General features: G+C 43.8%; 1 protein-coding gene across 3 annotated transcripts in view; it reads left to right on the top strand.

The window, feature by feature from the left end:
- Positions 1–27,019, top strand: part of TTBK1 (tau tubulin kinase 1) — a 1,457,642-nt gene that overhangs the window by 1,416,382 nt on the left and 14,241 nt on the right. For all 3 annotated transcript variants that reach the window (XM_069608875.1, XM_069608874.1, XM_069608876.1), the window contains one exon: positions 10,659–12,214. In XM_069608875.1, coding sequence (XP_069464976.1) covers positions 10,659–12,214 — 1,556 coding nt within the window. The remainder of the gene's footprint in view (positions 1–10,658; positions 12,215–27,019) is intronic.

The following is a 27,019-nucleotide window of genomic DNA, read 5'->3' as shown; positions in this document are numbered from 1 at the left end:
ACATAATCACAAGTCCCTGTATTTCCATCCCATCATCTTGCGAAAACCAAACTGTCTATTCGAATGAATGCTATTCCGATCTGCCCATTCTACCACCTGCTTCAGGACTAACCCTGCAAATATCTTTGATTCAGCGTCCATAAGTGCTATGGGGCGATAATTTGTCGGCAGGCACCTATCCCCTTTTTTAGTTATGGGAATAATATAGGATATATTCCATGAATCAGGTATAATCCTCTTTGCCTGTATATCAGAAAACAGGAGTGAAAGGGCTTTGGCCCATACCTCCGGATTAGCCTTCAGAGTAACATTAGCTAATCCATTAGGGCAACTGGGCCTTGACGAGCTTGAGGATTTAATTTGCCTCTCGATATCTGAAATCTCAAATTTGCATTACCAGGGATGATTTCTAAGGTCCTCAAGTGCCTCGGGGATAGCAAATTTATCAGCATATAGGGTGCTAAAGTAAGCAACCCAGCTCTCATCTATGATGCAGTTTGATTGCACTGCCACCTGAAAGGACTCAGTTTGATTGATCAGACACCAGAACTGGCAAACCGAGCTCTGTTTTAGAGCCTTCAGAATAGCCTGGTTATCGAATTGAAGCATATATACCTTATGTCTCCTAAGCCAATTTTTCAATGCCTGCTTTGCTGAGCGGATTCTTCTCCTCTTCAGTTCACAATCTAATACACTATTCATTATTCTTCTAATTAGTTTTCTACACCAGTTTTTCTGTTGTCTCACTAAAGAATCATAGACATGCAAGCGAGGAGGTATGCCCGTTCTCACCCCCATAGGTTTGACAGAGCTGCGGATCAAGGAGTTTAGGTAATCGGGAAAATTGGCACTTGCAAATAATAAGCATCTTTCATCCCAGGAGTGCTTCTGATGGTCAGACACAAAGGTCACATTTAACTTTGCTACATTCCCATAATTCCATTTAATCTGTTCCCCGCTGAATTCACCTCTAATCCTATATTAAGCCTACCCCGAGCAGGGGCCTTGCAAAGAATTTGCAACCATATTTCCAGATTCGTATGATCGCTCATGTTGGAATCAGTGATAAGGAACTTTTCGCAAGCTACAAACAATCTCTGAGACAAGAAAATGTGGTCAATAGATGACATTCTGGTTCCATTGGACCATGTATATGCATTATTAATTGGATTTAATTCGACATTAGAATGCGAAAGGCCCCAATTTTCATATAGTTCATGCCATACGCGACCTTGTATTATTTTCCTAGGCATTCCCCAGGGGGCCCCTTTAATTCGCTAATTCATGTAAATATTATGTGATTATAATTGAGCCCAGATTTTTGGACAAACCTGACCCATATTTTATCTCTGCGTTCAAGTCACCTACAATCACCACATGCAGCCCACTATATTTGATCTCCATGGCAGTCAAACTATCATTTCTCCAGCATTGGATCTTTCATAGATTCAGATGCTTGAATATTCCCCGTCGTCAGACTGGGAATCCTCGGTGATAAAAAATAATTATTAACATTTTTTTTAATATACATCCCTTCTCCCCAAGAGAATGCATGTAGATACTCCATTGTGGCCTATGAGCCACTCCATTGTGTAGTCCCTCCACCTCACTTTGGTCCTTTACGGCCCCAACCAATGAAGTGGCAGGGCTTAAGCTGTGCCCCAGGCAGCCATCTTCAGATTGTTCACCGCAGTCTATCAGGCAGAAGGAATCCTCCAGCTCTCTGAGCTTTCAAAATTCTTTTCACCTTTTGTGTGTAGTATATATTTTTCTAATATATTCTACTGTTTTCCCCTCCTTAGGGGCTTGCTATTCTGAGTCTTTGGACTCTGAGAAACGTTTTTATTGGTACTTTTTCTTCGAGTGAAAGTTCTCCGCAGCATGGCTGAGCTTCAGCCTGCCAAGAAGCCTTCCCTGTTCAGGAACTGCACGGGGTGCAGAAAGAAATTGGTCTGCATGAAGGATCCGCGTGACCACTGTATTTACTGCTTATATCCACATGACATCAACAAATGTGACATTTGCAGGACTTTCTCCACCAAAGCCCTGCAGGACAGACACAGTAGACTTCTGTAACACCTCGAAGCCAAGGGTCTGTCCTCTGACGAGGAGTCTGCCAAAACAGCTCCTGTCTCGTCTACTAAACCATCTGAGAGACAAACTTCTAAGAGAAGGGCCTCTTCAGTGGAAAGAAGCTCCTCTCCCTCTCATAAGGCTAAAAGAAAGTTGGAAGCCACTTCTTCTATGCCTTCCTTGGACCCAGGACACCACAAAACACGCCATCCTGAAGAAAAAACCACCTCCAAAGGTAAGGAGGCGTTTTAAAAAAACGGGTGGGGAGCAACTGTCCACGGTGAAGCCATCCACGAGTGGCAACAAAGTCAGTGATGCACCGTCGACCAAGCCACTGTCAATGACAACAACACTCCAAACCTCATCGTCCACGACAAAATCCTTGTCAACTAAGTCATCGTCCATGAATCAGTCGTCGTCGAAGGAAGCACATCACTCGTCTTTGAAGCTCTCGTCAAAGAAGCTCTCGTCCACGAAGCTCTTGTTGACGAGTCAATCATCTTCAAAGTCTTCGTCCACAGAAACTCCGTCGACGAAACCGCCATCGACAAAGCCATCATCAACGAAACCACCATCGACGAAAGTACCCATCGACGATTCCGAAAAATTTGGTGTCTTCTGAAGAAATAGAACCTACAACACCATTCACTGACGTCACGGATAAACCATCCAATGCGCGCAGTCTTCACAAGTCTTTGGGACCGGTGTCTCCAATTCCAGATACAACTGAGCCAGTTGGAGCACAACTGTCCCCTTTAAAAGAGATGACAGAACTCCCGGACGTCATTCTTCAGGAGGAGTTCTGGGACACTGAAATGCCTGGCGAGCAACGTTTCCTCATTCCTAAGGAAAACAGCCCTCCTTGACAACCGGATTCAGAGGACATGGCTGATCCTTATGACCCGATGCTCATGGCATTGATGCAAAGAATCATCGGCAGCTGCTCACAGAACTCAAAGTGTGCCGGTCTGGTAACAACGGTGCCGGTACACTTACCGGCATCGTTGTTACTGGACCGGCACACTCATAATGAAGCCCATTCTTTAGAAGTTGCACATCTTTCCTGATGGTATTTGTTACTAATTATATGCTGTAGATATTTACTTGCTTTGGGGCCCGTAAGCATCAAGTTAACCTAACGCGGTTGTAATGGATAACTTGTTCGAACATTGCGTTCACCAGGCACTATGTGGGTCACCTAATTATGTGGGTGCAATTCCCTCACAGCCCCTGAGCAGCCTTCCCAGTGACACTCTTGTTGGTCATGCACGCCATCATGCCACTCCCTGATTAACCCCCCCACCTGGTTCTGCAATATTCATGATGCCACCCCTCCAGTTGGGACTTCATCCCACTGCATACGCTACCATTTCCATGGTCATTCATTTCACTTCACGTGAATGCGCACTGAGCACAGGTCTTTATTAGTTAGGCCTGACATGTGCCCAACAGCAGTTAATCCTCACATGATGTCATACTCTTTGCTATCACTTACCAACAACATTAATTGGACTCATGTTCCTCATCACACACCTTTGAGGTCCCTTTATCTACTAGTGGGACTCCACTGGCACAATAATCCAACCTCCTTCCGATGTTTACATGGATGTCCATGCTTAACAGGCTATATCCCAGCCTGCCTGTGGAATACTGGCACCCTATTCCTACTTTCTTTTCATGATTATTATTTTCAGTCTATTTCCAGCCTGTCTGTCAAATACCCACATATAATTTGCATTGGGCATCCCCATACTCATCTGAGAAGCTACAGGAGATTATCACATCCTCAAGGTTAAGCTCTCCCAGACTATCACTGTCTCTGAAATGTCGAGGTTCTCCTTATCACAATTCTAAACATTGCTCCCCCTGTCCCCTTTTTCTGGCTGGTTTTTGGGTCTGCTGATTTTCCCGTGCTTAAAGCAGAGCAAACGTGTTCAGGGGTAACACTGCCCGCAGTAGCTGGTTTAAGGGTGGTAAAAGTGTATTATTACTTAGAGCTCTTCCAGGAATTTAACAGGAACTTCTCGTATCTTGGAGAATCTCTGGACCATGTTAAATAAGTCAGTGGGGCCCTGAGAGGCATGCACCGTGACTATGGTGTCGCCTCCTCTAGGGAGAAGCCTGAGTAGAAATACGCCAGTGCCGGAATTTAGGGTACAGTCTGGGAAGCCTTTGAACGTGCCTTGAGGATGCTGAAAATAATCTAGAAATCTGAGCCCTCATTTCAGGGGTGAGCGGGTCTTCCATGGTTCTGGCCGTGGATTGCTGGCAGGTAGGTAGTTGTGAGAAATCGGGGCTATCGGCTCGCTGATTTGGCCCGTTGTTCAAAATAGCCGATTTATGAGTGTCCAAAATGTCTTCGGGGCTTTCTTTTGCCAAGGGCTCTCTTTGGGGAACTGGATATAACCGTGTGTATCCGGTTTTGTGGGTCGGGACCTGCAGATTTGTGTATTCGTTCTTCCTACTTGGAGCTTTATCTGTGAGTCTTTTAATGCCTAGGTCTTATATTTAGTCGTTCCTTTAGTGGCTTCTGTATACCAATCGAGGTAGCAGTTCCATTGGCGTTGGTGTACACGTGAGCCCCTTTTCTCGAATGCGGGTCGCAAGTTTGTTATTCTATCTAAATCGAATGTGCCTTCATGAGGAAAGTATCTCAGTGACTTGGTCTGCGTATATTCGTGCCATTGTTCCAGGTAATTGCATGCTTTTGGCGAGTAGTGAGTAAACATGAAGTGGGCTGGGCTCCCTTTAGGAGGGAGCAGCACTTGTCTAGATTGCCCTGCACCCATTCTCTCGGGGGTTAAGACAAGGTAGGGTTTACTACGGATCCATGTCTGGTCCTAACCCCATCTGCACCGGGACGCCATTGAGGCCCATGGCTGGTGGTGTGGGTACGGCTCATGAACTTAACTGTACTGCCATGTCTATTCGGTGGCTCAGGTATCACCTAGGCCCCATTCCTGCCCTGTTACAGAAATTTCCGACACACCTGCAGGTGTTGGTCTGATTCAGATAACTGCTGTTACACAGTTTATCTTCCACATTATTCTCCCAACAGTGCAGAGCAGTAGTCAGTTCTTCAGTGACGTGGATAGGTAAGGATCAACAGACAAGACACATAATCGGTAGAAATACAGCCTGTTACATCTCCCGTCCTAGGATAGAGTGTGAAATATATGGTCACAACTTGCATTGCACATTGATGGTATCAAGTAACAAAGTCTGGGTTGAGACAAGACAATCACAAGGTTCTTATCCACGCATGCATACATAACACTTTCCTCCTTGTCCCTACCCAGCCCTACACTACTCTGACTGATATTACAGGCTCCTGTCTTCTTTAAGTCAGTAGAGAGCATGAATGCGCTGCTTTTAAAACTGTGGTGGCCAACTGCTTTACTCTTTTTTACTTCAGATAACCATTTGTTTTGTTAGGCAGGGTACCTTCCCTTCTATTACTGCAGATGGATTCTATACTTTTAATCCAACTACAGACATGTTGATCCGTTTCAGACAATACAACATATGAGACCACAATACATTGATGCAGTTACCTGTGTTCATCACCCCACGATTTTCCGATCAGCTCTTGCTTCCACATCTGCTCTGTCCGCCCATCCTGGGGTCTCTCGGCGCTCTGCCAGTACTCCCCTCTGACGAGATCGTCCTTGTTGGGCCCACGGCATCACCAAGAAAAGTGTCCGGTGGCCCTCCCATGAGGGCACAGTGCAGCGGCATCTGACATCTAAGGCACCAGATTATAGTGGAAAAATAAAGACCACTTGATTCAGGTGGACTTGATGGACACTTTATTAGTCAAAGCAGTAAGTAAAACAAATGACCAACAGCAACACAAGACTTCGATGCAGGTGAACCCCCCCTCCTGGGTCCAGCTATCTTATACACCAAGGACTACATGAGTGCCAATGGAAGGGGGTGATCTTAGTCTTGGCAAGGTCATGCCTTTGCGCTTTATTGCTGACTGAGACTGAGATAAAGCCCTTCTTGTACAGTGTTTTGATGCCAGCTGCATTCAGCAGCACTAGTGTTATCAGTAAGCAGCATAGTGTAACACATTTCTTCAAGGTAACTATACTCCCCAAGGCTTCACATCTCTCCTTGAAGCAGACGAGAGGGTTAGTAATATGACGACATCCGTCTACTAAAGCTGCCTCAGACTAAAAGGCGAGAGCACAAAACACACTTAGCTATGCCAAAAAGGATATATGTTAGAAGCATGAACAGTGAAGGCGAGTATTCTTGAATAATGGGTAAGGTGCTTCTTGAGCAGTAACATGCGCAGTGAGGTTCGGTACATTCCATTGTGCGGCTAGGAGCAGTAGTTCAACATGGCATGAGACAAGCAGAAAATGCTGTTATACAATGCTGGAGTAGTAGGGGAGTACTTATGTGGTCATGCTTTATTCATTTTTTCCCCCACATGGTTATTTGATGTCACTGAAGCAGCACAATCCTTATATATACTGAAGGGCCTCTTGCATGGTTATGAGTACAGATGTTTGGTAGGAAAACTGTCTAAGGGAAGCAGGATACTGGAATCTAGAGGCAGAACAAGACTTATATTTCAATGGAGGGTTCCATTGTGAAAATGGTGCCTAGTCTTCCCCCTTATTGTCAGGAGTTGCTTGATGTGATGGAAACTGGAATTGTGAGATGCATAGTTATTTTGAGCTTTAGCAGAGAGAGATATGTGCTGGGAATGGGTATCATGGAAAGGTCTCTGAAGAATGAAATGCTGAAAAGAACAAGAGGCAGTGGGAAGATTTAGAAAGGTTGTGCTGACCAGTGGCTAAATGACTCACTATGAATAGGTTTGATCTTTTACTTTGGCCATCATGTTCAGACCTTCGGTACTACCCTATGGCATACCCAGAGGGACACAGGCTTTATAAGATTAGGTCTAAGAATTGAAGTTGAAAGTCCTATCCTGAGGGGCGGAGAGTACCTGTAGAACCCCACTTTATGTTGACCCATCCTTGACAGTGTTTTACAGATGGATTCCTTATTCCTTCTAGATCCATTCCATTGTTCCTACATTCATTCATCAAACCTATTTATCATACTTAACACATGTAAAACCTCACCTGGTGGAGTTTGTTGTGTCATTGCTCCCCCTGCCTACACTTTGCATATCATGGCTTTGTGGACAGTGATGGTGTTGGAGAGGTCCAGCTTTTTCAAGGTCGACCAATTACAAGGAGGTATAGGGGAGAGTGATGGGTTGTTTGGCATTGTACTGTTTGATAGTTTGTGTTTTAGAGATGAAATATTGATTGATAAAAGTGCACATTTCAGTGGAATGAGGACATATGAGATCAAGGACCAGGTTGGTGTCTTTCTTGATGGCTTTGACTAGGGCTCTGCTTCTATTAGAAGCATCAGTGGTAGCGGATTAATAGTCTTTTGTGGTGAATTGTATTCTTTTAAAGCATGTGAGAGTGTTCTGCAGCACTTTTTCTATTGCTTGCGGATAATGCATCTGCTTTCAGTATGTTTCTGTATGTTGCATAGGACAGATGATTTCAGTCTTGAGCTGCACGTCTTCAGTGGGGAAACAGTGTTCTATTTTTTCCATTTATAAGCTTTTATTAGTTAATCAGAAATACATCAATACTTACAAAAGCAACACATAAAACCGTGGCTTATGCATACATCCTTCCTATCACAATGACGCTATAACAGTACTACACAACAACTCTATATAGCCCTCCAAAATACAAACACAACATAAAGTGATTTTTTACATACAAATATGACTATATAATGACAATTCATAGATCAGGGTGGACATAAATCAGATGGACAATCAATCAGAGATCGAGATTTCTCCTAAATGGAGTACAATTGGAGTATAATTGATCGACAGTGAATCAATGTAATTCGTTATAAGTTAGATTAGGTTTGTGGCCTTGTCACCAACATGCCTCATTTGCACTGTGAGGTATGAGAATTTGAGAGAAAGATGAATCCTGGGTTGGATGACCTAGGAAGTTGGAAGGACCTCTTGTGTGTACACACACGTTTTGTTTTGACATTTGTAGTCAATTCAAAACAACATATCACATATATTCAATTGTATTTCTTCCATATACAAAGAAATCTTCATGACTTCGGCATACATTTCAATGGTGTTTATTCCAGGGACACAGGCAATCAATGTTGTCCAATAATTTTCAGTCCTTTGGGCCCTCTTCAGAGACCAGATTCTGCTGTTGTGTCCTATTTTATTGAATGATAATATCCTCTTGCAGTCCTGCAAGCTTCCTGCTTATTTGGTAAGAGTCTGTCTCTCAAATTGTGTCTCTTTAGGACCCTTCTATGATCTACAAATAGTGTGTCCTGGGGCTACAGAACGATTCCTGGCAGCTGCTCCACACCAGCCGATCGCTTGTCAAATAGAATTCATCGGCTCCATTTCTTATGGTCATTTGGGTAAAAGTGTCTCTTTTGGCAGTCGAACCCCGTATTAGATCTGGTACCCAGTCCTTATATGCCGGTGGTGCAGTACCCTTCCACTGTAACACTATACAGCGTTTCATAAGAATTAGCCCCAGAGCAATGCACTTAGTCACTAACCTATCGCCTTTCCTCAATGGGAATTTGCCCAACAGGCATACCTCAGTGTCGAGAGACACTGACCATTCCATCAGGCTTGAAAGGCTATCCATGAATTGTTGCCAGGCTGTTCATATGCATGGACACTCCCACGCCATGTATAAAAAATCTGTTTTGCGCCTTGCACTTAGGGCAACGAGGTGACTGTTCCAGTGCAGACTTATGGATTCTTATGGGCGTAAAATACACCCTGTGCAGAAATGTGCACTGAATCAGTTTCAACTGGGAATTTATAGAGACTTCCTTGGTGTGTAAACAATACTGCATTCATTCTATATCAGGTATTGATATGTCAAGATCTCTCTCACATTTTTCTCTAGCTTTTAGTGCACCTTGAGTGTCACCTGGACTGAGTGATTTATACAATAGTGTAACCCTCTTGCCGTGCCCACTAATGATTTGATCGTATTCACCAAAGTATGCTCATCGGGAAGACCAGAAAAGTCTGGCCTTCTCTTGTAAAGAGTACTAGTGTCTACTTTTGGTTTGGACAGTGTGGTTAAATAAGTTGTCGAGGTGTGGCTGATGTAAGTTTCATGATTTATTGCTTGCTAGTGTATGGAGGATGTAGAGTGGGATAGCTGCATGGTCATTCCTGGCCAAATGATATTGGACCTAGGCATTCTAAGAAAGGCATTTTGTGAAGATGAGGTCCAGAGTGGTCCCTATATCAAGGATGAGACTAATGCCCACGTTGTGTGATTAAGGTATGTTGATGAGCTCTATGAAGGATTCTTAGCTTTTATTTGTGGGTTGATGAGCAGTTGACGCCTGCAAGAATGATATTGTTAGTTGGGTAATAACTACCAATGTGATTTCTTAGAGAAATGTATTTGTTGCTCAGAGTACATGTATTAGATGGAGGGTAAATGGCAGTACAGGATAGAATAAGTGTTCATCATGGTGAGAAGACTGCTATTGTTTGATTTTACAAAGGAGACCATTAATTCTTTTTTAACACGGCATCAGCTTGAACATGGCTGCAGCATTTGAGCTTGTGCAAGCAAAAGCAAATATTGTTTTATATGATCTGCCCTACATCTTGCAAGAGGCCTACCATTAAATAAGGCATTTCTAAACAGCTGCCTAGGTCACTATTAGCACTACAATGTGTGTCATTTCGGTCCTAAAATATCTTGTCCCAATATAAGGGACATGCCGCCAAAATCCCACTTTGACTGGGTTTGCACATGTCCTGGCAATGACCTTGCCTACAGGGCTGATGGACGGATGGGTGACCTATAGAAAGAGATCTGTGTATGAGGCCATAAGTGGTTTTGGACTCAAAAGGTTTTCTGCCCTAGAAAGAACCATCCAAAGAAAGAGTGCAACCACTAAGTTTTGAGCTGTCATTTTTTAGTGGGGCAAACATCAGTTCCATTATAACTTTGTCTTTTCGCTTTCGTTATTCCCTGCAAAGGTAAGCAAGCCAGGATATATGCATAATATGTGCCGTGGTGTCTTTAATACAATTGTAACTTCCCATCACACAAGCTAACTACATTTCTATTTATAACTAGTTACTGTGTGTGTCATGAAAAGTATCTACAGTGCTATACATAATTTACAGAGGCAACACTCAGTGGTCCAGGCTCTCTGTGGGTGAGAATCCAGGGTAGTGGTCATTTTAGACAATCAGATGATGTTGCTACAAAAATGTCTTCTCCAAACCAACAGTTTCATTTAAGAACATGTGGTCTAATAATAATTTTATTTTCATGATAAGACCGTATTTTGATGCCATGAAAGCTATGCAGACAAGTTACGTTAGTTTAAAAAATCAAATGAAATGCAAAACAGAAAACGTATTTGCACTGTCTTAGGGTACTCTCTCTGATAAAATATCTGTGTAACGTTGAAGGTGATATATGTATCTTGTTATGGTGTTTCTTCTTTTTTCAACCCACTTCTTAAACATGGATTTATGTGTTGTCTCCATGTCTTTACAGGTTACAGTGAAGCGGTTTGAAATGAATGGTCTGCCTAAGGTGGTGCCTTTAAGTTTGCCTTATCAAGATTTCAAAAAGGATATGTCCCACAGCAAGGAGAAGCTCCGCGTCCCTTTGAGAATCAAGAGGGTGGAATTCTCCACAGTGGTCTTGACTGCCCCGTGCAGCCTACCGGGGCCACAGATAGAAATTAACGGGCAGGCTGAAAAAGACATAGAGGACGATGTGGATGAAGAGGAGGAGGAAGAGGCAGAGGACGAAGAAGGCATCTTTCAGGAGGAGGAGGTGGAACTGCACAGTGGGTCCAGCAGCGATGTGAGTCAGAAGAGCACAGAACGCAGCCAGGATGGTGCTCCTTCCACTCTCCTGGCTGATGACCAGAAAGACTCCAAAGGTCGGGCGTCAATGGCAGACAATGACTTGGAGCTGGAAGAAGGCTCAAAAACCCTTGTGCTCTTTTCACCTGGTGACATGAAGAAGTCTCCCATCACCCATGAGTTAATTCCTGATGTTGACTTGGGGACACTTGCTGCATTGACACCCCAGAGTGAGAGACCTCAACCCACAGTGAGCCAGTTGGATGTATCGGAGCCGGGGACGTTATCCTCAGTTCTTAAATCAGAGCCAAAGCCACCAGTTGCCCCAGCCACCGCTTCCTCCCCTTTTACCAAAGTAGAGCGCACATTTGTTCACATTGCTGAAAAAAGTCATCTAAATATCATGTCTTCCAGTGGGCAAATGCTAAGGAACGAGGACTACTGCCCACCTGGCCAGTTTGAAGAGCCAATCATGGAAGAGGAGTACGAGTTATTGAAAGAAAATGGAAGTGTGAACTCTGCTGTGGAGGTAGGGGAAATAGAAAGCTGTGCTTCATTCGCCAATCACATAGAGACCTCAGCAGATATGGCAGAAGAAGCACCAGCCCTGTCCAATGGCTTCAACCTACCCGAAGAGCATATTGACAGAGACAGTTTGGAGCTTGTTTCCGAAGACACTGGGAAGTTGATGTTGGAAGAACAGGGGCTGGGAAAGACAGCTCTAGCCTCAGAACGCCTTATTACTCCAGAGGCTTCCCGAGAAGGCCTGAAGCAGAACCTTCCAATGCCTTTTAGCTGCAGATTTAAAAGCCGCATCCCTGTGCTCCTCTCTGAAGAGGAGACGGGCTCGGACCTCTCGGGTTCTCACTCTACGAAAGAGAGGTTTCCCAAGAGGGCCAAGCAGCCAGATTTGGCAAGACTGGTGATGGAAAAGAGACAAAACCGGCTCATGAGGATGGCTTCTGGGGCTTCCTCCTCAGCCTCCTCTAGCGATGAAAGAAGGTGCCCCTCAGAGACTCTGTCCACAGCAGGGTCTGAAGAAGACACTCATGATTCTGAAAAATTAGGAAAGGCCCCTCCCCTGAGGAAGGAAGATTCCACCACAAGCACAAAGAGCAGGATCCCCCGCCCCATCACGCCAACAAAGACAAATTCGTCAGATTGTAAAAATGGAAGCCACGCACCAGCCCCATGGGCAGCAGATGGTGGATCCCACTTGGATGCAGTTACTGCTGTGAGGTAGGCATTTAAAACGGGGTCACATCTGAGTGAGTCCATATAACATGTTCTTCAGCACTGATACTTTGCCTTTTATTTATAATGACTCTGAAATAAATAATTTGCAGAGAATTCCATTGGGTTAAAATACCTATTCCCCCATACATATGGGAGGGTAAGGTTTAACCTCAGCCAAAGTTTCAAATATACAGTCTTTTGTGTTTTGTTTTAAACCAGAAAAATATGTACCTTATCAAAAAAGACCACAAAGTCTTACCACTCAACAGACCCTCACCATTACCCTTTCTACGATGTACTAAAAGGAATCTGCCCCTTCTCAACCAGTGCTTATAAATGTAACAGGCTGGCGCGGGGATTCCCTGTGACATGTAAAGAAAATTGCTTTAAACTGCAGTGGAATCCAGCAAAAGCCTCTAAAGCGTTAGGTTTCTTTCATGTTTCATTAAAAGAACAGGAGCTGGGTACGAGTGGTGGAAGTCATAAGGCTCTACCTTGAACAGGAAGGTATGTTTCTGTTGGAAATGTAGCCCACAATTAATGTTGGACTTTATATTTAAAAAATGTAAATAATACTCTGGTGTCCTGTCTCATTTTCTCCATACTTATGGAATGTCCCTGCATTGGGACCAAAGCAAACAGCAAAACCTTTTGAATTTAAATAAAGGTGGAGCACATGTGCAAAGCCTAACTTTGCCCCTTCTTGCTCCGCCCCTGGCACTGCCCACCAGTCCTTTTGACTGCGCTCAACACGACTGGACGCCTTGGCAGCTCACAGGCAAATGTTTCCTACACCTTGTATGTGTATTTTATGTGCCTTTCCTCTGACTCTTGTCAGCCTGTGCAGCTGGCTTATGCTGCATCCATCTGTTTTTGCTTCCTACCTGTCTTATGACAGGAATTTTGTGGCAGCTGACCCCACATGTTGTGTCTCAAGTGCCTCTGCCCGGACCATGTTTGGGAGATGGGTGGTTTTGGTGCCCCATGAGTGCGTTCACTTCGGCAGCCTCTGGCGTAGCTGGAGGAGAACTTTGACAAGCCACCTCCAAGTAATGTTTGTCATTTCGCCTGAGAATTGTCAAAAAAGGGGCTTGTCACTTTTTTTCTTCAGCACGTAGGCCCCTGTGACACGTTCCCATATGCCTCTATCTTCACAAGTGTTCCTTTAGGAACTACAGCAGCTAACCACAGTAGAGACAAGCCTGAGGTTCCCTCTTGTAGGGATAAAAAAGAGGGCTATTTGGAGCCTGGTACTAGGGTTTTGCTCGTTGTAGTGCCTCCATGTTCTCAGACTGCTACATGGGCGAATGCCAGGACATCATATCCTGTGGGTCATCAGCCTGGCACCAAGGTTCGTCCTGTTAATCATATTGTTTGGTCACTTGAAGTACCTTGCTGCTGATTTCTGGCTGTGATGTAGATTGGGATGGTGCGCAAGATGCCCAGCAGCCGAACTAAGGTCTGACAATTTCCAGTGCTAATTAGTCCATTGTAACCCGGTTCAGTAAAGCTGTTATGACTCTGGCGCTTATCGGAGGAACAAGAAACCTTCATTAAAAGGTTTTGCAAGCGGAACTGGGGCTCACAGAAGCATCCCAGGTTTTTGTTGCCAATATCAGGAGTGGGCTGGACCTTGGTATCTACAGATAGATTAATTCTACATCCCCAATGATTTACACTGATCTTCAGAGGCAAGGGGCACTCATGTTTCATCCTGGTTGCCATTCTGAATGCCAAACTACTTCCAATGGAGAACTGTTCTCTAAATTTCAAAAACGTGTGATGTGAAAAGCAATGCAGAGCTTCTTTATGGGCAGCGTCAAGGGCATCCAAATCCTCATGCCAGCATCAGTGTTGGTGCCTGTCACACCAGCTCTGCCTCGGCAACTGTCACAGATTTCTCAATGTGCACTGCCTATGAATCGTCCTTCTGTCAGACCTCTTAGTACTGTAGGTCTTTCAGACCTACTTCAGGCTCCTCGGACACCTGTTCCAGTTCTTTCGGCTCCAAATTTGATCATTCCTTCCCAGTCGGTACCACAGGAGGATGACACAGATCACCCTGATGAGTCGCTGGATGACGCTGGATATGAAATTTCTACCATGGCCATGGCCTACCATAACAGGTTGGAAGGACTGATAGAATTTGTTGGGGTCCCCACTCCTGAATCCTCTCCATTGCAGGAGAGGTGTTGACCTCAGCCTTAGCCTCAAGGGAATCCTCCAGATGTCATTGCCGAAGTGCAAAAGATTTGGGAAATGCTGCACTCTGTTCAGCCTGTGAATCGCACACTTGACATTATACATTGACCAATTCCAAGGGAGCAGCTTTGCCTGCCATCAGTGCCACCGACTCAGTGTTCTGTTGTGGCTGCTGCTGCACAATGCAACAAGGCAGCAGCACAATCTTCTACTAGCACTTCTTCAAACAAGGATGGCAAGGTTCCAGACACTTTCGGTTGAAAAGGTTACCAGAATGCAACCCTACATCGTGGACAGGCCAATGCGGACACAATTGTGGCTGCTAGTAATTAATCATTATGAAAAGAAATTGCAGATCATGACTCTTTACCACCGCTGAAACATCAAGTAGCCTTGCGAACAGGCATGGCTGAGTAGCTTTATACCTGATGAAATCCTCTGTTCAACACATTGGCACAGCAGCTAGAGACATGTATCGGTATTCCCAAACCAGTAGACAGACCTGGATGCAGGGAGCACATTTAATCCTGACATCCAGGATGAGATTTTGTTAATTTGATTGACTGTAGCTCACACACAATGCTCTTCACAAAAGAATGTCAACTCAGACTACAAGATCTCTTGTGTCGCTTACTGAACAGTGACCTAAACCCATTCATGGTCAGTCCACACTGGATAGGCGTATATCCTTTGCAGACTTTTGCGTCTCTCAGGAAAGGAACTAACGTCAGCAAAGATCTCCAAGTAAGCAAAGGCATAAGCTGTCCAGAACTCAGCAAAGAGTATTTCACCACCCAACCCACAACATGAAATGCTAAGAGGCAATGACATATTCGTCAGGAAAGACACACTAGCAATGGTGGAAGGAGGCGACTATTGCAAAATTGTCTGGAGCTAATGCTTTAAGGACCTGTGGATTCATCAGTGGTGGAAGTCATCAGTGGTCTCCAAAGGTTTTCAACTACCTATCCCTCCTGTTCCTCAATCCCAATCTCCCTTGCATCCAGCAGCGAGCAAGCTTCTGTAGCTGGAGTTAAACCATCTTCTCACAATGAAGGCCATAGAACCTGTCCTTTCCTTGGAGATGAAATTGGGCTATTTTCCCAAGTTGTTACATTATAGAAAAAGAGCAAAGGTGGTCTATGCACAATCTTAATCTTTCCTCCCTGAAATTGTCCCTCACATTAGAAAAATTACACCAGCGCAGACTGGTATTTTTATGGTCTTTTCTTCTTTAAGGGGACTGGCTCTGTGTGGTGGATTCGAAGGATGCTTATCTGCATGTCCCCATCTTTGAGCCCCATCAAATGTTTCTGAGGTTCTGTTTGGGAAGTTCCTTTTAAGTACAAAGTCACCCCTTTTTGGCTCAAATCAAACTCATGGATATTTACAAATCTAATTACTACATTTGAAACCCATGTAAATCTAAAAGGTGTGCACATGTATCCCTTACCTGGATGATTGGCTAGTCCGAGGTGCCACCTGTGAAGAGACGACATCCTCAGTCCAAGCTCTGATGGATTTATATTTCAATGTAGACTTTTCATTGAATGCAAAGAAATTGCATTGGATTTTAACTTCATCTCAGACCTACATTGGTTATGTCTGAGACACCCATCAAGTTAGGATCTTTCCGCTGCAACAGAGGATAAAAGATGTCAGGGACATGGTGGCCCACTTCCTTCAGAGGAAGTATATGATGGCCTAGTCGTTACAGAGACTTTATAGTCTGATGGCCTCCTGCAATATGGCGGTGCCGTTGGCTCACCTGCGCATGAGCCATACTCAGCTGCAGGTTTCCTCCAACTGGGATCAGAACAAGGAAAGGTAACCAACTTGACTGCTGATTCCAGCAAATGTCACTAGTGTGGTGTGTTTCGGATGCCAACCTGCTTGTAGGGCTTCTTTTCCAGGACTCGCTATCCACCAGACAGACTCCACTGCATCTAGGTTTGGGGGCAAAAATGGAAGATGCATGCATCCACACACTGTGGAATCTACGTGATTCTGTTCTGCAAACTAATGTATTGTAAGTAAAGCCCATTTTTCTGTCCCTGATCGTTTTTTTCCAGTAGTTTGGAGCAATCTATCTTTTGATCATAATATCATATTATGTTACCCTGCCATAGCCCTTTGGGCATTGGCAGTTCAACATCGAATAGCTCTCCTGAAAACCTCTTCCGGGGGTAGACAAACATCCAGGCCGCTTTTTATGATTAGGCTCATGATTGTGAAATATTGTATGAGACATTATTCCGATGTTCCAGAGGTGGATTACTCAACAAAAATATCTTTCTGCCACTCTCCAGAATTCCAAGTATCTTTATTGAATGGGCAGAGACCCTCTGTCTCTGGGAGATGCAATGATTATCACCTGGAACAACATGAAACTATATGACTTTCCTCCATTTCCCTTGGTTCATAAGGTTCAGATGAAGTTAAGGGAATCCAGCAATTGACAAATCATGATCACAGTCCCTCATTGCTAACAAAGTCTTTATTCTTGGAAACCCTGGAATTAGTATCAGTGCTGCCCATTCTTCTTCTGCGGTCCGCGCCACTACATGCGGTTCTGGTTCTCATCTGTTCCCTCAATAATTTACCTTAGCAGCATTGCACCTGAGGTCTTAACCTTTGGTCGTCTGGTCCTCCTGTATGCCGGCATGGCAATTATTCTGGCAACTAGAAAGCCTTCCACAAGGGAGCAATACTGCAGTCATTTTTGACACTGGTGTGTAAACAATCATAGCAACCCATTCCAGGTCACACTGTATAAGGGTGCTGGTCTTTCATATGCTTCATATTTATTCCGGTATTCAAATTGATTCTTGTAAAACATATCTTGCCAACCGATTAGGGGCATATCTTGACCCTAATCCGATTATTAAAAACATCTGTATGGGTTGCTATGCATGCACCATGTATACCCTCATCCACCCTGGAATGTGAAGTTCAGTGCCTTAGCCCTTAGGCCGTTCAAACCTCTGGTAGCAGTGGATATTCATCTAAGCCTTCCTAGTGACAGTAATATCAGCCAGGATGACCAGTGTACTCCAAGCTCATTCGGCCACGGAACCATTCACTGTTTTTCATAAGGACAATGTTATTGCCAGGACTTGCCTGGCTTTTTTGCCTAAAGTGGTCTCCAGTGTTCATATCAACAGAAATCTTTGTTCCCTAATCCCACCTTATGACACAAAAACGGGTACTTCATTCTTAAGATGTCAGGAAAGCATTACGTTTTATCTCGATTGAACGTTGCATTGCAGAAATTCAGACAGGCTTTTTGTCACTTATGGACATTTATCTCAGGGCAAACATGCAACAACGTCCACTATCACACAATGGATGGTGTCATTTATAGTACAAGCGTGCCAGTCCCAAGAAAAGATGTTTCCAAGAGGTTGTATCCCCACTCCATCAGAGCTAAAACAGCCTCTGTCACCTTTCTGATTCATGTAATTTTGCAGGAAGAGCCACTATTCAGATTTATTTGTGTAGATATTTGTTTGTTCGAACCAGAGGAGACACAAGGAGTCTCTTCAGATAAAAATAAATCCTTCCCTCCTCCCATTGATGCCACTGGTGTATAACTCTCCTATAATATGGAGGAAAAAAATGGCTGGGCTGTCAGGGTATGTAAATGTTACTCACAGTAGTGACCACTATAATCCTAGACCTATTTCTTACACCATGTACCTCCATACACCTTCCTGCTATACCCACTATACCAGTAACTGGTCCCAGCCTAGGCAGTCATACTGGAGTGGCAGGCGTTGCTGGGAGAAGAACGAGGAGGGTTGGAGTTACACTCCACGCATTCTCACTGCTTTTACTTAAATTAAAGGGGATTTTGAAGACCAAAAAGCTTTGGTCCCGTCCTCATGCAAGGACATCTCTTATGTATTAAGTAAAGGAGACTATATACTAGGATAAGGGCAGTCCAAAGTTCTTAGCCTGCCAGATATCCCTACCCTATGTGGAATAAGCGTCTTTTTAAGAATGAGATTCCATTAATGTGTCTACCCTTTTTAGGATCTGTAATGTGTGTTTAAGCAGTTCAATCCTGAAAAGCTGTTGCTTCGCATTCCTCTGGGACTTAATTTAAGACCTATTCAGTACTTTTCTCAGTTAAATTTACATATGCAATGTTTGGATCCCATTTAGTTGGAAAATGAGATATTAATGAAGGTATTAGGTTTATCCTGTTTCATTCAAGTAATCTGATCCAAGCAGAACTAACATTCTTTCAGTGAGGCCCAAAAGACAGCGCTTTTCAGTGAATGTTTTGACTCCCATGCAAACAGCATTACTTGCCTCCTTCCGCAGAGATTGTGCCTTGCAATCATAATGACACATCAACCCACTTGCCTGGCCTCAAGGGGTCATAGAGCGAAACGCCTCAGTGGCAATGCCATCTCTTCCTGTCCTTCTGGGAATCGACCAGGCCGCACCTTGCACCTCATTAAGCCCACGACATGAATTGGCAGTTGGGCCCTTTTTGTGTTCCCACACTTTTCAGGGTAAAGTAGTGCTCGCAGGTTACCTTTTTGGGACATTGCAGCATTACTAAAATCAATACATTCATTGTGTAAGATTACTTAAATCATGCACAACTCTGGCTTTGCTTTTACTGATTTGCAAGATGTTTGTCATTGCATTCTTGGCCTGAACTCCGGGGTAAATGCAATGGTGATTTCTGAAGCTGGAGGCATTCATTTTTGGCTTTGTTGCAAGGAGCCCAATGGGGGTGATCCGCCTCTCAGAAAAAAACAAATGGGCTTACAGAAACAACCCTGTTGATTGAGCAACACACTTTCATGGCCTTAGGCCACTGTAGGGAGCAGAGCTGTTCCAGCTAAGACAGCCACTGTCCTCACAACCTTTGATAATGTTTTAGTTTGGTGGTGTTAACAATGGACCTTCAGTGGTTTTGAAGAGCATTGTGGCTAAGTATCTTTTCAGTCAGAACAGAAACCTCGATCAGGGTCAGGCAGTCTGCCAAGTGAAGGTTTCATAACATTATTAAATGTATTTGAGAAAAGGACCTGCCCAGAGCTTACCCACAGTGGACTGGATACAGCTGGGTATCAAAAGGGGGTTCGAATAACTGGTCCTGTGGTGTTCCAGCGGGACAGAGGATGGGGAGATTACTTGACTCAATCTGACATCCCTTTAAAAGGAAGCTGTGAAAAGATGTTAGTTATTTGTGAGATGTTGGCAGACTGAGGATGGCAGATCACATGCGCAAATCCTCATTATTTCTAGTCCACCCGTCTCATCACAGTCCTTACTAGTCAAGGCCATCCAACTTCCACACAGAAATCAACAAATGTGTTAAAAGTGCAAGAATCTTACCATATTTCCAAAGTGGAGTATAAGAACCCATTACTTCCAGCCACACTCGTTTTGTCACAGTTCTTACTAGTAAAGATATGTTTGGCATTAAAAATAAAAAAAATTACACCAAACAACTGGACTCAGAGGTACTGCAAAAACATACCTTATTTTGTATTTCATGGGAGCGCGAATACAGTATGCGTGATCCAAACTCGATAGGGTGCTCCCCATTGACATTCTATAATGCTGCATAGATGTATGTCGGTCTGCTCATAAATCAATGTTGCATATGTCCGTGGTGGATACTCCCTGGGCCTCTGCCTAGAAGGCCACTATAACCCTTGTTGATCAAGTGGTACAGTTATAGATACCTGGTGCAATCGGCAAAGGGTAGTGGTGGATGGTTTATTTTCCTTCACTGTGCCCCCAAAAGAAATGAACAGTGCATCCATCTTAAAGATGGTAGTGAAGTGGTCTTTGTATATCCTCAAGGCTCAGGATACATCCATCATGTGAAGTCTATTTTGTTCTTACGACTCTGGATCTAGGTGAAATGTGGGAAGAACAACCTCTTGGTTCACATGATATTTTGTGTACATTATAGGCAGAAAACCCAGTGAGGTATGACCTTATCTGGAAGAAAACGTAGGTAGGGCTCTGAAACCAAAAGCACATCAATTTCTGCAGTACATCTGGCTGAGATGATTGCAACTAAAAATATCACCTTCCAGGTCATGAACTGTATTTCTACATCATTCAACGGTTCAGAAGGAGCGGACTGCAGCATCCAAAAGACCTCTCAATGCATAACAATGGGTTTCCTGGGGGCAGCTGGCATTTCATGAAAAGTCAAGCTACAAAGGGGTCCAATTGTAACACATTTTCTTTACTTGCCTTAGTAGCCGCCTGTTGCATGTGTAGAGAAGAAACTGAAAGTCCTCAACTAAAGCTATCCACTAAGAAGTCAAGAATTGACCATACATTGACCTCCCACTGTGTCTTTACTCCATTGAAGGTTTTAGGATACCAAGGTGGACACCCAGCATGAAGACTAAATCTGTTTGGCCACATCTAATGGGATGCCTTTCTCTGGAAGTAGGTTTCTTTCAATCACCAGGCTGTCACTTACAACCAATCATGGTGGACTCTGACAGCTCTGAGTGAGGTGAGAGCGTAGTTCATATTGTGAGCTTCCACTGAGGTTCTGATGCTATCTTCCTTAGGGGGAGGAATCACATAATTTGGCTCTAGTAGTTCGCTATCAGGATCACATGTGCTTGTCCTTCTGGATCATCTTGAGAACTCAGAGCAAGAATGGAATCGGCGAACAAAAGACTAACAGAGGCCTTGTGGCCAGAGGCCCACCAGAGCATCTATATTCTAGACTGTTGGATCTGGCAAAAGTGATTCATACCATTGCACTGAGTGTTCTCTTATGAAGTAAAGGGGCCCAACCAAGGGATTATCCATCTGTCTCAAAGGGAGTTGAAGATTGTCTTCAGCAAGAAGTACACCATTGAGGATGGGAAAGTCTGGCTCTGTATTCCGGATTCCTGAGAGGTAGGTCTCTTCTAGATCCTGGAGATGTCATTTTGCCCAGGTGAATGCTTGGTAACACCATTGTCTGTTCAGATCAAATTCATCTTGTTCTGTGATGAAAATTGACTAATTATCTGAATACCACTGTCAGTTACCTCCTGTTGGAAGACACTCTGTTTTCTGGATGATACCCGAATGCTTGAATTCTTTGATAGTTCTAGTTGCTCCTCACCTATTTTCTCTGATGTTGGTGGTCAGATTACATAGATATTCTGGTTTTAAGGGACTGACCCCTTTCAGTAGATTTGACAAAGATTTCCATCATTAACAACCACTGGAATCAATTGATCATATGTCCCGGAGCCAGGGGCCAAAATTTTGAAGAGGTAGTTCATAGGTCTCTTTAAGGGAAACCTGACCAGGGACCTAATCAGTCCCCTTGAAAGCAAAACCATATTCTGGTACAAACCTCCAGATGTAGCTGCAATTTCTGAAACCTCGGTGGAGTGAGTAAGACACACCCCACAGTTGTGCTGAAGTGCATACCAATACATTCCAGCTCTTGATTTGGCATCTAGGAGGGCTTTCTGTAGTTTATCAAGAAGTGTTGCTGTTCCACAAAGTTCCATACCCTGGTAAATCTGCCTGGCAGGCAATTCCTTTGATGGCGCTGGATGACCCAGCCATCTAAATATGGATACTGTTGTATGCCTTCCCCATGTAAAGGTGTAAAGGGTCCAGCCAGGGCTTGCAAAAAATCTCTGGGTGCTTATGCCAGTCAAATGGTGGAGCTGAAAATAGAATATGTCTCCGTGAATTTGACGGGAATGTGCCAGTAAGCACCTTACAGGTCGATTGAAGATAGCCAGTCTCTGCGGAATATTGTAGAAATCACTTGCTGTTGTGTCATCCTTCTGAATGGTGGCATGTCACCCATCTATTAAGGCGTTTCAAGTCCAACACGAAGCAAAAACCCCCTGAAGGCTTCTGTAAAGGAAACATAATTTTTTTTTTTTTTTTTAATTTTTTATTTTAATTTTCAAATTTACAGAAAGATGAACATAAACATATTAGATAATTACACCAAACACATATAATCTCTAACCTACTTACTCAACTATATACAAACCCCCCAGAGTCACATCAGATCTAAAAGCAGTCCTAGTATAATAAAAGAAATTTACTCCATATCTTATTAAACAATGCACTCTTTTTCTCCCTCAGATACAAAACCCTTTCGATATCAGCCAAAATATGCATCTCAACAATCCACATTTCAATTGTAACAGGAGTGGATGTTTTCCAGTTTCTCAATATCAATTTCTTTCCCACCATTGCTCCCCGAAAGATCCACTTTCTCTGGGAGGTACTCAAGTCTTCCAACACATCAGTGCTGCCCAGCACAATGGTCTTAAAATCTAAGTGGATTCTCTCTTCGAGAACTCTCTCACAAATCTGATCAAATTCGAACCACATACCCCTCACTCTTGGACATTCCCACAGCATATGTTCAAATGTGCCCCTCTCCTGAATACACGCCCAACAGTCAGAGTTATCACTCATTCCTCTTTCCATCAAACGCTCCGGGGTCCAATAAGTTCTATGTAGGATCTTAATCTGCCGCGATCTTTCAACCAGACTCAAAGAACACAGTTTCACATTCTCACAGATTCGAGACCAATGCTCTTCCGCAATGTCTTCACCAATCCTTCGGTTCCAATCCAGTCTCACCGCATCATTTATCTTGTAGTTGGACACAATTTGTTTATAAACATAGCTGACCAAGCCACAACCACTCACCCCAGGTATCCAACCAAGAAAATCCAAATTGACTCCTTCCTCCATATTTACTTCACCTACTGCTCTCCGGATCTTCCGATAATCTGCCATACAAAAGGTAGGGATATCAAACTTTAACTTGACCTCTCTGGCAGTCAACCAAGTCATACCATTAAAAAGATCTCCAATCCACTGCACCCCAGCTAGGAACCATTCATGCCAGAACATAACTTTCCCTTCATATGTAACACTCGGATTCATCCAAAGTGAAGCATTCGGGTCTCTCAATGCATCGAAACCCAAACACTCATTCAAAGTCAACCACGAAGTCCGTAGACTCTTAGTCAACGGATTCTCCAACCTCCGTCTGCATGGCTGACTCGTTAATAAAGCCCGGGGTGACAACGGACTCACATGACTAGATTCCGCACCAAACCAATCCGTACCATCTGATTTAATACATGCAAATAAGGTACGGGCCATGAAGGCCAGATGGTATGCCCTGAAGTCTGGCACCCCTAGCCCGCCTTTCGACAAGGGCAATTGCAGTTTACTTATCCTCAGACGCGGAGGTTTATGATCCCACAAGAAACCCTGCATAAGCCTATCCAGTTCCCGCCAATACCTTTTCTCAATTTCCAACGGAACCATACTTAAAACATAATTCACTCTGGGGGTTGACACCATCTTTAAAGCATTCACCTTCCCCCAAAGGGAAAGTTGAAGCAAGGACCATCTATCCAGATCCGATTTGAAAGCCGCACAGACCACATTCATATTCACTCTCACAAAATCTGCAATTGTTGGCAAAATCCAAACACCCAGGTACATTAACCTCTCAGCACACCACTTGAAGCCCAACCCAGTAACCAATTGTTTGTCACATAGTGGGACAAGGGGTAGAACTTCCGATTTCGCCCAATTAATCTTGTACCCAGAGCACCGATGAAAGACCTCCAGAATATCCATAAGCACAGGCAACGATTCAGCAAGATTCCTAAGGACTAACAGCAAGTCATCAGCATATAGCCAAGCTTTTTGTTTCAAACCCCAACCATCAATACCCTGCAGGCCATCCTCAGTTCTCAGCTTAATGGCTAAAGGTTCAACACTGAGTACAAACAAAAGAGGAGACAACGGGCATCCTTGTCTCGTTCCACGTTCCAAATCAAAAAATTGGGACCTCCAACCATTAGTTTTGACATCCGCCGTGGGCTTGGTATATAGTAGTCTGACCCAAGAACAAAAATGATGACCAAAACCCATTTTTTCCATAACACTAAACATAAATTGCCAATTGACCCTATCGAAAGCTTTTTCAGCATCCAATGAGAGAACCGCCGAGTCTTCTGAAAGTTCTGACGCTCTAGCGATGGTACACAGTAAAGTCCTCATATTGCTGGACGTCGTCCTACCCTTAATAAAACCCGACTGATTCTGATCTATCAGTTTCGGTAGAAGATTTTCCAGCCTCAATGCCAGAACCTTGGCTAGGATTTTGTTGTCCACATTAATTAAGCTTATAGGTCTGTAACTGGACGCCAAAGTTTCGTCTTTGCCCTTCTTTAGAAAGACCGAAATCGTTGCATGTCTAGTCGTATCTGGAAGCAGTCCCCGAGCCTTAGAAGTCACATACATATCCTTTAACAATTCCAATGCAGAATTAGGCAACCATCTATAAAACTCCACCGGCAGTCCATCAGGGCCCGGAGACCTGCCTGCCTTTAACTTAGAAATTGCATTCCTGACCTCATCCACAGTTACCGGTTCTTCCAACAAAGTTGACTCCTCTACAGAAATTTCTGGGACTGGGATTGCCCCCAAAAAATCTACATTGGTTGCATCAATGTATGTCTTATTTCTATACAAATTCTTATAAAACTTCATGAACACCTCATTTATTCTCAACGGATCAAATGTAGTCATTCCACCAGAGTCCGTAATCGATGTGATTGAGCGCTCCGACTCTCTCAACCTCATTCTGTAAGCTAGCCAACGATCACACCTCTCACCCCGTTCAAAATAAGTGCACTTTTGTTGAAAATACCTTTTCTCCACTCTGTCAGAAATCAACACAGTCAATTCCCTTTTCAAACGATTCAACTCCGGAAGTAAAAACAACTGTGAAGGATCCACCATCAATTTCCGTGATAAATCATTTATTTTATTCTCCAATTCCAACTGCGAATTGTCCCATTTCTTTTTCAAGCCTCTCGCCAAATTAATAAACATACCCCGTACAGTACATTTGAAGGCCTCCCAAACTGTGCCCAGCTCCACCTCACCATTACAATTTTCCTCCACAAAATAATCTATTTCTGTTGAAAGTTTGGCCATCTCATCAACATTATCCAACAACATAGGATTCAGTCTCCACGTAAATTGTCTGTCCATTGGAAAATCCCATCTCAAATCAAGAACCACATGTGCGTGATCCGTCAACACTATATTACCAATACTACTCGCCTTATAACTCTGTAACATACCTCCTGACATCAAAACCATGTCAATCCTTGAATAAGTCGCATGCGCTCCTGAATAGAAACTGTATTCCCTTACCAACGGATTGTTCATCCTCCAGCTGTCCTTCAGGTCATGCTCCACCATTAAATCCAATAATGCCTTAGTTAGTACATCAGTTTTCCTGCAGAATCTGTTATTGCTCCTGTCCAAGGTATAGTCAATAACCGTATTGAAATCTCCGCCCAAGATTACGTTACTAGTCCCTAGATCCTGAACTGTTTGTGCAACCTCCCTGAAAAAAGAACCATCATCCACAGTTGGCGCATAAATGTTGCAAAATGAAACCACCTTGCCCTGAATGTTCGTCAGAATGGCAATCATCCTACCACCCTTGTCACCTATTACTCTTAGTACCTTAATCGGGGCATTTTTCCTTATCAAAATCACCACACCCCTGGACCTTGAATCAAAAGAAGCACCGTATACTCTCCCTACCCAGCCCTTCCTCAAACCATCCAAATCTTCCTTAAGAAGGTGAGTCTCCTGAAGTAAATAAATGTCCCCATTCAAATCATTCAAATAGGACATCACTTTCCGTTTCTTCTGCACATTATTCAGTCCGTTCACATTCCATGAAATAACTCTTAATTGATCCCCCATCCTCCAGAGCAGAAAATCCACCCCACTATCCAATCTATACAACAGGTCCTGATTTGTGATATTGACCCCGAACCCCAACCCAACCCCCCAAAAACAGATGCAAAACACCAAAAACAGTAAACCAGAATAAACTCCTATATTCATTCCAAGTAGTCCAACATCCTGGACACCCCTCCGAATAACTTGAACTCCCATTAAACCTCCCCATTCCATAATAGCCCAACTGCTCCATTTAAACATCCCCCCAGCAGCCCCCAACAGGCACCACAAACCTCGCATCTCCCACCATCTGTTCAATAAAGGCCACGATATGATGTCCCCCAGTAAAGTCCGACCTGCACAAATACAGAGGACCATCCAGGAAGAAGTAGAGTCAAGGAAACTGCCCAAGAGAAAATGCAACGTCCCCATTAACATCGCACCCTAACAGGACAGTCCCAGAGCCCATCTTAGTACCGCCATAAACGCCTAACACAGCCCACTCCGCCACCCCACACATGCAAAATCTCCAACTGTGCACTTCTATATCGAGATTCTGCACACAACCCCACCAGCACGGGCATCCGGCCTGCATATAACTTGCCATTCCTGAAAACAGCACATCAAATCCAACTGTAAAACACATTAGAACGGTGAAGCATTAGACTCCAAGTAACATTGAAGCAGGATCACAGTATTACATTGAATTGAAAAACCTTTGTATAATCCTTTTACGTACAAGCTGTTGTAGTTTGTGATTATAACATGTAAAACCGTCTTGTGATTAGTGGCTACATGGCAAAATAATCAGTCTTTAAAACATATCAAACACATATATGTCATCTC

This window comes from Ambystoma mexicanum, chromosome 4q, assembly GCF_040938575.1.
Source record: "Ambystoma mexicanum isolate Mex_15411 chromosome 4q, UKY_AmexF1_1, whole genome shotgun sequence".
Classification (NCBI taxonomy): Eukaryota; Metazoa; Chordata; class Amphibia; order Caudata; family Ambystomatidae; genus Ambystoma; species Ambystoma mexicanum.
This window is presented reverse-complemented; position numbering and strand designations above follow the sequence as displayed.